At 36.1% G+C, this 13,349-nt stretch overlaps 3 protein-coding genes across 3 annotated transcripts; all 3 read left to right on the top strand.

Annotated features, from left to right (window-relative positions):
* Window positions 1-4,092: 4,092 nt before the first annotated feature.
* On the top strand, window positions 4,093-4,413 carry LOC111917558 (uncharacterized mitochondrial protein AtMg00810-like). The gene has a single exon (XM_023913230.1). The coding sequence runs from the start codon at window positions 4,093-4,095 to the stop codon at window positions 4,411-4,413; it is 321 nt and encodes a 106-aa protein (XP_023768998.1).
* Window positions 4,414-9,639: 5,226 nt separating this feature from the next.
* Window positions 9,640-10,523, top strand: LOC111917557 (uncharacterized). Its single transcript, XM_023913229.1, has 2 exons — window positions 9,640-10,009; window positions 10,108-10,523. Exons 1-2 carry the CDS (start codon window positions 9,640-9,642, stop codon window positions 10,521-10,523), a joined length of 786 nt encoding a protein of 261 aa, XP_023768997.1.
* A 42-nt stretch (window positions 10,524-10,565) lies between these two features.
* On the top strand, window positions 10,566-11,890 carry LOC111917556 (uncharacterized). Its single transcript, XM_023913228.1, has 4 exons — window positions 10,566-10,917; window positions 10,994-11,111; window positions 11,232-11,316; window positions 11,435-11,890. Exons 1-4 carry the CDS (start codon window positions 10,566-10,568, stop codon window positions 11,888-11,890), a joined length of 1,011 nt encoding a protein of 336 aa, XP_023768996.1.
* The last annotated feature ends 1,459 nt before the right edge of the window (window positions 11,891-13,349 follow it).

Genomic DNA, 13,349 nt, shown 5'->3' with positions numbered 1-13,349 from the left:
CTTTAAACTTACCAATCATTAAACAATTAATACCTTTAAACTTACCAATCATTAAACACTCTCTCCACTCAACAACAATAAATATCATTTTTGCCTCTCAAAAGCTAATCCAAACATAATTTAAAAAACTTCTTTTAGCAAAAGTCCTTTTACAAAAAGAACTTTTGAAGCTAAAAAGTAATCCCAAACACCCTCTAACTATCATTTTATTTTAACATTCTATTCATTTCGCCTTCAATATTTTAAATATATTATCACATACAAATGTCATCATTTTCTCCGTTATCTTCGGTCTTCTTCATCAGATGATTGCGCAAAGAAGGCAACAATCTTTGTTGCAACAATGGTAAAGAAAACCGATATTTTGGTTGATAAAACTGAAAATTCACGTAGGAGAATGAGAAAATCTTATTTACATAGAAATCGTGAAGTTCCATACACTCGGTACGTACATGACTACTTTGTCGAGAATGTCATATATGAAGCGTACTAGTTTCAACAACGGATCCAGATAAGCAAACAATTATTCGTTTGTTGATGATATATAGAGAATGTTTCCATTTTTCCAAACAAAATGGGATTTGAGAATATTAGTCGATATATAATTAGAAGGTTTAGAGTGTATATATATATATATATATATATATATATATATATATATATATATATATATATATATATATATATATATATATATATTGTAATCGCGACTTATCATAACCAATACAATTACCAAGTTTCACTTAGTATCAGAGCCTAACCCTAATTCTCATATTGCTGCCACAACTCAGTCGATCTCCCTCTCTTCATCTTTTTTCTTCTTCTTCTTTTTTAGATAATAGCCACACATGACACCTATTACTGCATTTCTTACAACCGAGAAAACATCCCACAATTCACACAAGTTTGGTTTCACTCTGTCTCCTACAAATTATGGGTATTGGAAGACGATGCTACAACCGTTCCTGATTACAAACAACTTGTTTTTCTATGTTGACAACACAATCCCATGTCCTCCGACCATAATTGTTTCCACTACCACATCAGGTAAAGATGGTCAAGAAGTTACTGCTACTCAACCAAATCCAGAAAATGAAGCATGGGTTACCAACGATGCTCACGTCCGAATGCTAATCTTATCTACTATCTTTGAAGCATCGTTCCATCATGTCCAGGGCAATACCTCTCGTGAACTTTGGCTATCTCTTGAACCTACCTACACTCCCCACACCTCCTCACGAGAATACATACTTAAAACACAACTCTTAAAAATATCAATGAAAGGTGATGAATCTTCTTCTGCATATTTGACTCGTGCTCAAGAATACTCCGATGCTTTAGCCAACATCGGTGAACCTACCAAGGAAAAAGATATTGTTATGCTTGTTATCTCAGGCCTACAGGATGGATACAATGGACTAAAATCCACTATTCTCTATTGGCTGATCATGACTTCATGGTCAAGAAAACATCCACCGATGTACCACCAGCTCAATCCTTTTTGGCTACCTCCTCCCCTCATACATCTACCTTAGCACCCACTGATACCCTTCACGCCATTCCACAACTTGCCCAACAATTGGGGTTTCAACTACAACCACTGGGAAATCCACCAATGACTCAAGCACACTTTACATAGAGATTAGGTAATAATCAAGAACGTAATTTCAATAACAAGTCAAGTCGTGCGTTGGGTAATCGACAAAAAAGGAGGGGGAGGAGGCACTCGAGCTCAATTCAGTTGGATATCCAACCAAAACACAATATATGGCACTTGCAACACTATGTGTTATTGGTCATGTCCCGTCTTAATGCCCTAACCGTGACCCATCAACCATATACCGTGACCCATCAACCATATGCACAAAACCTCAGCCCATTACAAACTTTGCTGATTTTCGATCACATACATCCAATTCTTGGCTGCCAGGCAATAGTTCCAGTCATCATGTTGCTCCAGATCTATCGAGTTTTTTTAGTATGAAGCGTATCATGGCGAAGATAACATCTACGTTGGAAGCGGTAAAGGTTTACCCATCATTCATATTGGTTCTTCCAAACTTTACTATCCGAATATATCTTTTTCTCTCAAAAATATTCTTCATGTTCCAGAAATTAAACAAAATCTTCTCTATGTTCAAATTTTTTTTGTCAAGACAACAATATCTATTTTAAATCTCACTCTTCTTTCTTTACCATGAAGGACGAAGTTACTCACACTATCCTCCTCATGGGTCCAAGTAATGGCGGTCTTTACTCCTTTTAGCTTCCGCAGATAGAACCTGTTTCCAAAGTTGCTTTCTCTGCTACCCATGCTTCTTCCATCACTTGGCATCAACATTTGGGACATCCTCATTCTCAGTTATTGAAGTCAATTCTCTCTAAATATCATTTACCTTTATCATATACTTTTAATGTTTCTAGTTGTGATTCCTATTCTATAGGAAAGTTATAAACACTTCATTTGTTACCTTCTTTTTATAAAAGTATAGCCTTTTAGATCTATTGTTTTGTGATGTTTGGGGACTTTCCCCTGTTAGTTCTTTTGATAGTCATCGATATTTCTTGTTATGTGTTGATCATTTTTCAAGATACATGTGGTTCTTTCCTTTAAAATCTAAATCTGATGTTTATGACACATTCAAATCATTCATGGTTACAGTTGAATGCCAATTCCAAACTCAAATCAAATATATTCAAACTGACTGGGGGGAGAATTCAGTAATCATTCTTAGTTTTTTTCACAGCTTGGTATAACTCATCAGCTCTCATGTCCACACACAAGTGAACAAAACAGTTTTCTTGAGCGTCGTCACCATCATGTGGTTGAAATTGGTCTCACTTTGATTGCTCAATGTCATGCCCCACAACATTTTTGGCATTTTGATTTTGATACGACTGTCTATCTTATCAACCGTATGCCATCTTGATCAAACTCCAACACCTCTCCCTTCGAAATCGTTTTTAAACATACCCCAAATTTCTCAGTTCTTTGGGTTTTTGGTTGTATATGTTATCCACATCTTTGTCCTTACAACAGACATAAAATGGATTTCAGATCCATACCTTGTGTGTTTTTTGGCTATAGCATTTCTCACCACGGGTATCACTGTTATGACCCTCAGTCTGAAAAAATCTACATTGCTAGACATGTCCGCTTCCATGAGCAATCTTTCCCATACCACATTATGCCTTCTCCCACACCACCCATACCAACATATAACCCTTATGTCTCATCTTAGCCTACACCACCACTCAATACGGATAACCCAAATACCATAACCCCGCCTACATTGACACAACAACCATCTACCCACACTGAGACCGCCCCATCCTTGGATCCGTCAACACCTCCTCCAAGGCCACCTTTGCTTCACACATATCAACCACCTTTCATACAGACTCCACTTTACCCAGTTCCCCACCTCCTCATTCTCGTCCGTCAAACCTACGCCCTAATCCTAAACCAAATCCAAAATTCCACACAACTACAAATCACACCCATTCCACTATTGAAACCAAACATGCTACCTTCAAAGTTGCTCACGCTGATCTAAAATGGAAATCTGCCATGGTTGACAAATACTCAACTCTAGTTCAAAATGGAAACTGGACACTAGTACCACTTCCACCTAATTCCAATATCATTGTTTGCAAATGGGTTTACAAACTCAAACGAGATCAAACATGGAAGTTAATAAGGTATAAATCACGTCTGGTTGCCAAGGGGTTTTGACAACAACATGGGATCAATTATCAAGAAACTTTTAGTCCCGTGGTAAATTCAACTACCATTTGTGTCATTTATCTCTCACTGTCACACAACAGTGGCAACTACACCATCTTGATATACAAAATGCTTTTCTGCATGGTGACTTTCATGAAATTTTTTATCTGTGTCGACTAGAGGATTTTGTTGATCCTGCTAAACTAGACCATGTATGCCTCCTTCATAAATCCCTTTATGGATTAAAGCAATTTCCACGCGTATGGTTTCACTGGCTCTCTACTGCCCTACAAACCCTTGGTTTTCATGCATCCAAGACCGATCCATCATTGTTTATTTACTCTTCCAAGGGTATCCTTGTATACATGTTGGTATACGTGGATGATATTATTCTTATGGGAAATAGTTCCAGTGCTATCGAGAATGTCGTTCATACTCTTAGCCATACTTTTGCACTTCAAGATAAGGGTCCTCTATCGTATTTTTTAGGGATTGAAATTGTCAAACAAGGGCATGATCTTCTTCTATCTCAAAAGAAGTACATTCTTGAAATATTACAGCGATCAGGATTATCTCATGCCAAACCAGTTCTAAACCCGATCACCACAACTACAAATCAATCTCTTGGTGACAGTCCAGAGTTTGATAATCCAGTTAAATATCGCCAAATTGTCGAAACTCTTTAGTATGTGACCCTATCACATCCAGATCTTACTTTTGCTGTTAACAAGGCCAGCAAATTCATGAATTCTCCAACTAAAAACCATTGGTCAGCTGTCAAGCGTATTTTAAAATATCTTCAAGGAACTATTTCTCATGGATTTTTGATCAAGCATGACTCTGCCACACTTTTGCATGCCTATACAGATGCAACCTACACTCGTTTGACAACCTTCTCTGATGCTGATTAGGCAAGTTGCCCGGATGACTGTCGATCCACAGGGGGATATGCCATTTATCTTGGCTCTAATCTTGCTTCCTGGTATGCTCGTAAACAAAAGACTGCAACAACAATTTGTCAAACAACATCTAACGATGCCTCCGATTTATGGGATGAGTATTTGAATATGTCTTCGCAGACTGCACGTGAAAGTTTTTATAAGTTTTATAAAGGTTTCGTTAAGATTTATGATAAATGATATTTACATAAACCTATGTTCAATGACATCCGCTAATTGTATGTGACACATATATACATACATGACTTTCTTGTAGTGCCAGGAAGCATTGATTGTATGCATTGGATGTGATAATACTAAAAGCAGTGGTGTCAAATGATATATGGTTTTGGAATGCATTTTTTTTAGTTTTTTTCGAGTCCAACAATGACATTAATGTTCTTGAATAGTCATCGATATTCAACAACACTTGTCTTGGAATAGCATGTGAGTGTATGATGAAGTGAATGGAGCACAATACAAACATGTGTATTATCTTGCTAGTGGGATATATCATGATTATTCTATATTTTTCAAAGCATTTAGATGTCCAATAGATTGGGAAAAAATTTAAGGCAACTCAAAAATCAGCAAGGAAGGATACAAAACGAGTATTTGGTGTGCTTAAGAAACGTTAGCACATAATCCACTACCCAATATGAGGATGAGATACTAAAAGAATAACAGATGCAATGTATGTGTAAATTATAGACAAGATTGTAAAAATGTTCCATATGTTTGTCAAAATTATGTGGTTTTGGTCCAAAAAAGTTGTGTGGTGTAACAACGGTCCAATTTTGAGTACCTTGTGTGGTTTTGGTCCCTATGGTTATCATTTTTTGTGCTTTTGGTTCATACCCTACCTGAAATGATGGATATGCCCTTAATTGATTCTTTTTTTTTAATTTCTTTTAATTATCCTATTATTTTATTTAAGAAAACCAGAAAAACCCACCCCATCCCTCTTAAGTCAACACCCCATCCCCACCTCTCCCTCTCTCTCTCCCTCTCTCTCTCTCTCTCCAATGCTGGTAATGACCCACCATCGAACTTTAACTCACCGCCTCCACCATCCTGCGACCATCGTTGACCTTCAACCCACCGCCTCCACCACATGTACCGACTTCTTCCGCACCACCACTATCTCTTTATCCCATTCTTTTTAATTTTAGATTTTGGACACCACCACCACCACCATCGGACCGTCGCCCTCATTGTTGAAAATATGCCCAAACTATAGCTTCAGCTACCCCCTTTTACTCTATCTCTCTACCATCACAACCTGAACCCCACTCACATCGTTACCTTCCCATTTACATATTCAGATATTGAGAATCAGAAAAACCACCAGTGAAGCTAAGGTTCCCTCATACTATTATTATCGCTGCCAAATCCATCTACCCTTCATCATCGATGAGAATGGTGGGTTGTAGTGGTAATGTTGGTGATATTTTAAGGTTTCACAATGGAGGTTTTAAGAGGGAGAGGCTTTTGAAAACCCTATATATGGCGAGACAGGCGACAACTTCATTGAGTTACAGTGTTCATTGAGTCCCGGTGGTTGGTCGAGTTACAACGTCACCGTCAAGTTACAACATCCTCTTTGTGTTTCAGATCTATATTGGAGGTGGTTTAGGTAGTCCAACAAAAATGAGAGCTCATCCAGCTACAACGAGCTCCGAAAACCTAGCTTCAACGACAAGAGTGGTGTTTTGGCGGCTGGTAGATTTTTCGGCTGAAAACTAGTGCACGGTGGTGTTGTGGTTGATGGTAACGTTTCACCTAGTTAAGGAATGAAATATGGGGGATGGTGACGGGGGTGGTTGTTGTGGCATTTATATTTTTTAATTACAGATAAATAAAATATTATAACAATATTTTTAATCTAAAAACTAGAAATATAAATACAAGGGGTATAATAGTTTTTCAAATTGATATGGACCAAAATCTCTAAAAAGATCCAAAATTAGACCAGTGGTGCATGTCCAAACCTTTTTGGACCAAACCATATAATTTTGACATGCACAAGGACCATTTTTTCAAATTTGTCTAAATTGTATTACGTAATATAGTATGATTAAGGAAGATGAAGAAGTTACGATCTATACATATGAAATTTTATCGTCATAACTCATATGAACTGAAGAAATGGTAAAAATTTAGTAAACCTAGACTAGAATAGTCCAAGTGTTGAAAATACTGAAACAGAGTTTCAGAATCATCAAGTGGAAAGTAATGTAGAAAATAAAGGGTTGTGAATCACCAAGTTAATGATAAAAACGTTTTTTATATGTTCAATATTAATGATTCAAAAGTGTCTCATATTCATCAAAATTCAATTACAAGTGTTTGAATGGTAGATAAGCTAAAACACTCAAATGGATCTCTATAAACTAGTCTAAACAATAATTGTGCAGAAATGGCCAGAAATTGAGCAAGGAAGAGCAACTTTATAATGGATCCCAAGGGGTCTATTTATAGGCTTTGGAAAAGGTCATGACATGGATTGACCAATCAGGTGTTGACACGTCATCATGACTTAGTCATCAGTTGACACCTTTTCCCTACTTAAAAGAGAATATATGGAATATTCCAATTCCTTTAGTATTCCGTTAGGGTTCCATCCAAGTTATGAGTCTTCATAATTCTTGAGCCTTTTTGATCAACATTGAAAATGTGATGAGCAACATGCGCATCATGTTGCTCAATTCTCTTCTTAGATGTCGTCAACTTCCATAAGTGTTGTTGATCAAGTTGAGTTGTTTCTTGAGTGTTGGAATATGTCTTGAACTTGAAGATGTACCACCATATGTTCATGATGGACCATGGACGAAATTCATGTGCCTTTGAGCATTTCGACACACCTTCATTGTACAAGATGCGTCATGTGCAACCTTGTTGAGCCATCAATGTGATCATGTTGATCCATTGACTTGACTTGAGCCACCAAGCATTCATGTTGATCCATCAATGTCTTGATGTTCCACATATGAACTAGATGTGACATCTGAGATCATGATGATCCAACTTGCTTTCTTTAAGTGCTCCATGTCAACAACAAGTGCTCCAACATCTGATTCTTCAAACACTTGTTGAATCTTCAACATCTTTCCAACCTGGAACATTCTGATAATGTTTGTTAGAGAGATATATATAAAAAGACTCAACTTATTTCAAGTGAAAATCACATACAAATATTTTCCAATAGTTTCCCCTTATGTGATGGTTACTGAAATAATGAGTAAAAATAAAAGAAAAAGTAAAAGTAATAACATGCAAGATGAATTTTAACAAAAAGATGAATTATTAGTAGCAAAAAGAAAACAACATCCACATGTTTTTAAATACAAAACAAAAGCGCACAATCTAAACTTTGTTTCTCAAGTTAATTAACCACTGTTCGAAAACTTAAAAACCAAGTAAGTTCTTCAATGATCTTCACCTTGGTTTAAAAATGCACCTACTAGGCGCGCTTAAAGCGCTAGGCGCCAATGCAATCAGCATAAGCGCTCCAGATCTAGTATTACGATGTGATTCCTTAAGGCGCTCGACTCAGACCGATTTTAGCGCTTTTTGGTGACATGGTAAGCGGTGCTTAAGCGTGCCTTATTGAGTAACGGGCTTTTAATTAGATGGTGGGCCATTAGGTTTAAATAAATGGATAAAAAAACTCTTTGAAACCAAGAGTCGCACATCACACAACAAAGATTCAGAGGCGGCAACAAAAAAAATCTTCATCCATCTTTTCCAACCGTTTTCTCCCCGAATTCAAAATCTTCATCCATCTTCTTCAACTCAACTGTACTTCTAGTGTTCCAGTGTTCCACTAAACATCAAGGTACGTTTCTTTCTTTCATTCTACTCTGATTCTACTCTTATATCAACTCTTAAATTTTCATTATGCATTCATGAATGATGATCACATATGTAACAGTAAGTTAGTAACTATATAGTATATAATATATTATTTAATGATGCAGAAAGTGTTATATACATCTCTTTTTATCTTTCTTTCCCCCTGTAATATAACTTATTGTTTAATTCAATGTATCATGTTTGTTTCCAGTTACATCTATTTCATATATGTGACTTACTTTTTAATCTAATGTGCTCTTTCTTCATAATATCATATATGATATATTATATATGTACTATGTAACATTCTTTTTCCCCTGTAAATGTATTAATGATTATGATGTAATCGATAAATGTATTAATGACGTAAATATGTAATTTGTATGACTGTATCTGTGCTGTTAAATTGTTATTTGTTAAATAAAGTGTCAAACTGTCAATTAAGTGCTTTAATTGTTCTGAAATTATGTTGTGATCTGTGAATCTGTAATGTTGTTAAAGACTTAAAGTGTTAACCGCTAAACTGATAATTAAGTGTTACTTAACTTTGGTTTTGTTACTATTTACACAATGGTTTCAAATGACCCGCATAGGAGATATGGTGTTCAAGATCGAAATAATAAAAACAATTTTACGTGCTCTTTTTGTGGACAAGTTACGAAAGGAGGAGTATACCGCCTCAAAATACACTTAATTGGTGGTCATAAAGACGAAAAGAAATGCCCAAATTGTCTGGAGCATGTTCGAGAAGAATGTAGGGCATACATGCAAAAGAAGGGTGAAATAAAGGCACAACAACATATGGAAGCAAATTTTCGGATGCAACAACAAGCTTATGGATATGAGGGCACTGAAAATGAGGAGGAATATGTTATTGAAGTAGGCGGTAGTAGCAAGATGCCCCTCCCAAAAAACCAAGAACAAAAAGCCAAATTGACATGTACTATACTCCTAACCTACAAGACACGATGAAAGGTAAGAAGAAGTATGGGAAACAAAAAACCATCAATGAAGTTTGTCGAAAGGACCTAAGAGATAAAGTTTGTCGTCACATTAGGAGATGGTTTTTTCGATGCATGCATTCCTTTCAATGCCGCGACGTATGATGGCTTCAAAATTATGATTGAAGCTATTGGACAATTTGGTCCCGGGTTGAAACCACCATCTATGTATGAGTTAAGAGTATCTATATTGAATAACAAAGTAAAAGATGTTCAGAAACAACTTTTGGAGCATGAAGAAGAATGGGCTGATAAAGGTTGCTCTATATTATCCGATGGATGGCGCGATTTGGTGGTGCGAAAAGACATCATCAACTTCATGGTGAACTCCCCAAAAGGTTCGATATTCAAGAGGTCACTTGATGTTTCCGATATTTCAAAAGATGCAGATTTGTGGTTTCGTGTTCTTGATAAAATGGTGGAGGAAATTGGTGAAAAGAATGTGGTGCAAGTGGTGACCGATAATGCATCAGCTAATGTGAAGGTGGGTAAAATTTTTAACTTTTAAACTTAATCTCTTATCTTTTATGAATGCTAATATCTTGTTTATCTAATGTCATCTACTTTTTATGTGTGGACTTTGTAGGGAAGTTGTTGGAAGCTAAAATACCAATTTTATATTGGACACCATGTGCCGCACATTATATAGATTTGATGTTGGAATTTATTGGTAAACAAGTTCCAAAGGTGAAAAGTGAATTAAAGAAGTCGATTTTAGCAATTGGGTATATATATAGCCATGTGCCTCTTGTAAACATGATGAGAAAGTTCACAAACCAAAGAATCTTACATAGGTCAGCTATAACAAGAATTGCAACATCTTTCATCACTCTTTCCCAAATCCACAAACAGAGAGTCAATTTGAGGAATATGGTGGTTTCTAAAGAGTGGGAAGCATCTAAGTGGTCTTTAGACGGGAGGGGGATAAAAGTTAAAAGCTACTTTATGCATGACATGTTTTGGAGAAATGTGCATTATGCTCTTAAGTTGATGGGCCCCTAGTTACGGTTCTTAGGATTGTTGATGGGGGAAAAATATCCGGCCATGAGCTTCATTTATGAGGCCATGGATAGGGCTAAGGAGGCCATTCGTGATAGCTTTTCGAGACCAGATGACTACAAGACAACTTTTGAAATTATAGATTGCAGGTGGGAATGTCAATTACATAGACCTTTGCATGCGGCGGGACACTTCTTGAACCCGAGAATATTTTATAAAGATGTTAGTGGGGTAGCTTGTGAAGAAGTGGAAAAAGGTTTGTATGATTGCATTACGAGGCTTGTTCCCGAGCAACAAGTTCAAGACAAGATTTCGGAAGAGTTGGACAAATATCGGAATGCACAAGGACTCTTTGGTAATCGTATGGCTGTTAGACATAGGGAGACAAAATCACCAGGTAAATTCCAACTTATTTTTTCTTCTAAATTCTAATTTATAATATGACTTTATGTTTTTGTTTTTGTTTTTTATAGTTGATTGGTGGGGAGCATATGGATCTTCAACTCCTAATCTAAAATTTTTTGCTATAAAGGTTCTTAGTCTCACTTGTAGTGCTACAAGTTGTGAAAAAATTGGAGTGTTTTTCAACATGTAAGTCTTTTTTTACATGTTTTTTAATTTTTACAAAATAATCTGTTTTTTACAAGAAAAAAGTTTTTATATAGAAAAAGTTTTTTTTACAGAAAAACTGTTTTCTTTTTATTTTTCTAGAAAAAGCTATTTTTTTTTGCTGGAATATGTTTATTATTGCTGGAAAATGCTAGAAAAAAAGTTGTTTTTGCAGAAAAAAAATACTGTTTTACATAAAAGTTGTTTTTTTTTTGCTGGAATTTGTTTGTTATTGCTGAAAAATCTATTTTTTTTATAAAAATTCAGCTTCGTGTTCCTATTTTCTTTGATTATCTTACTTGCAGCTTCATACAAAGAAACGGAATAGATTGGCACAAGAGAGATTGAATGACATGGTGTTTGTCAAATTCAATCGGTCCTTGGAGCGACGGGCAAAAGACAAAGAGAACGATCACCTTATCCTACAAGAGATTGATGAAAGCATCGATTGGTTAATAGGAAGAATGGAAGATGAGAGTGATGATGAGGTGGTATTTGTTGGTGAAGATTTAACTTGGAGAGATGTAGCTCATGCCTCTGGTGCTTATGAGCCTAGTTATCGAACTAGAGCATCAAGAGTACAAAATGATGGAACCAGAACATCGGACATTAATAAGGGAAAAACAACCGTTCAACCATCTCATAGACATTTGGTAGATGAAGATGTGGAAGAAGATATCGGTGTCTATAGTGATGATGAAGGAGGAGATGGTGTCGTCCAAGTTGTCGATGAAGATGATGATAGTTTAGACGATCTCTAGTTATAACTTATTAGTATTTACGATCTAATATGATACTACTATGAAACTATGATTTTTGGATATTTTAAGTATTTAAAACTATTTTTAAGTGTTTACATATTTTTTATATATATTTTTTAAATTCTTAGTGCATCGTGTGCTCTAGGCGAGCGCTTTTGCTTAACGCTTAGAGCACCGGCCCCCAAAGGCTTTAGCGCTTTAGGGCGCATTACGCTTTTTAGAACTAAGATCTTCACTCTCAACGACTCATCTTGATCTCTTGTTCTCTTCAATAAACCGATGATACCTTGAATAAATTCAGATGAGAATAGATGTTTTTAAGAAATTCTCATGAATTTCAGTCGACCTTTAGAAGAGAATACAACACTTCTGTGTGGTTTCTTTAGAATGTTCCCAGGTGACTCATTTTTCCTATTTAGATCCAAGTATGGTTCCTCATTTTCCTTTTCTCCTAGCTGTCCAATCTCCCAGTCAACGCTGAAATCAATAACCATGTCGAGCACATATTGCCTTAGGCGTTGTAGGACATCTGCATAAGCTTTATTTGTACTCACCCTTTGTTTCAACCAAATGATTAGTGATCTGATATCAACTTGATTTATTCTAGGGAAATCAGCTTCAGTAAACATGAATTTAGAGTTGTCTGTCCTTTTTCCTTGAAAGAATGCATATGGCATCTTTCTAATTTTTTGTATGTCAATTTTGTTGATTGAAGCAATCTTGAATTTTGACCATATAGAGACAACTTGAATTGGTTTCTTTAGGAAGAATCTTTTCTTCACCTCTTTAATGTCTACATCAGGCTCAATTGGATATATTGCACTTGGCCATAAATTGAAATTCATACCATTCGGGGGAGCAGGAATATCCCAATTTTCTTTAGTGAGGTTTGAAGGAGGTGTGAAGGAATTTGTGGGCTTGATGACCTTGATCTTCTGATAAGAATCTCTATTAGGATTGAAGAAGATGGTTCTTTTAGGAGATGGTGCTCGAAATGATTCACCATGCCATGTACTTCTTCCTTCAGGCGAGATCTTAGATGATTTCCTTTTGAGAAGCACCTCTTGTTTAGACTTTAATTCCTTAGCCTTAAGTTGCTTAGCTAATTCTTCATCTATTTGCATTTGCGGTTCTTTAGCTAATTCTTTCTTAGACTTGAAGACAATCTTCTATTTTCCCTTATCCTTGGGATCAGTTTGAGGAAGCTTTGCTTGAGCAATTGGTTTTGATATGGTGACAGATTTGGTGATGTAAAGATCTTTCCTTCTTGGAACTTTTAGAGATGGATCCTTGATCCCTTGCTGTCGAACAAGTTCCTTTTCTTTCTCTGCCATCTTTGCTCTGTTCTATTGAGCTTTTAATCGTGCATCAGCAACCATTTTGTTGAGTGACTCTAGTTTCTCTTGTTTTCTTTTCTCAAACTCATTTGGTGAGTCTGGAATTTTATGTATGACAAGAA

The sequence above is a fragment of the Lactuca sativa genome, chromosome 8 (genome assembly GCF_002870075.4).
Source record: "Lactuca sativa cultivar Salinas chromosome 8, Lsat_Salinas_v11, whole genome shotgun sequence".
Classification (NCBI taxonomy): domain Eukaryota; kingdom Viridiplantae; phylum Streptophyta; class Magnoliopsida; order Asterales; family Asteraceae; genus Lactuca; species Lactuca sativa.
This window is presented reverse-complemented; position numbering and strand designations above follow the sequence as displayed.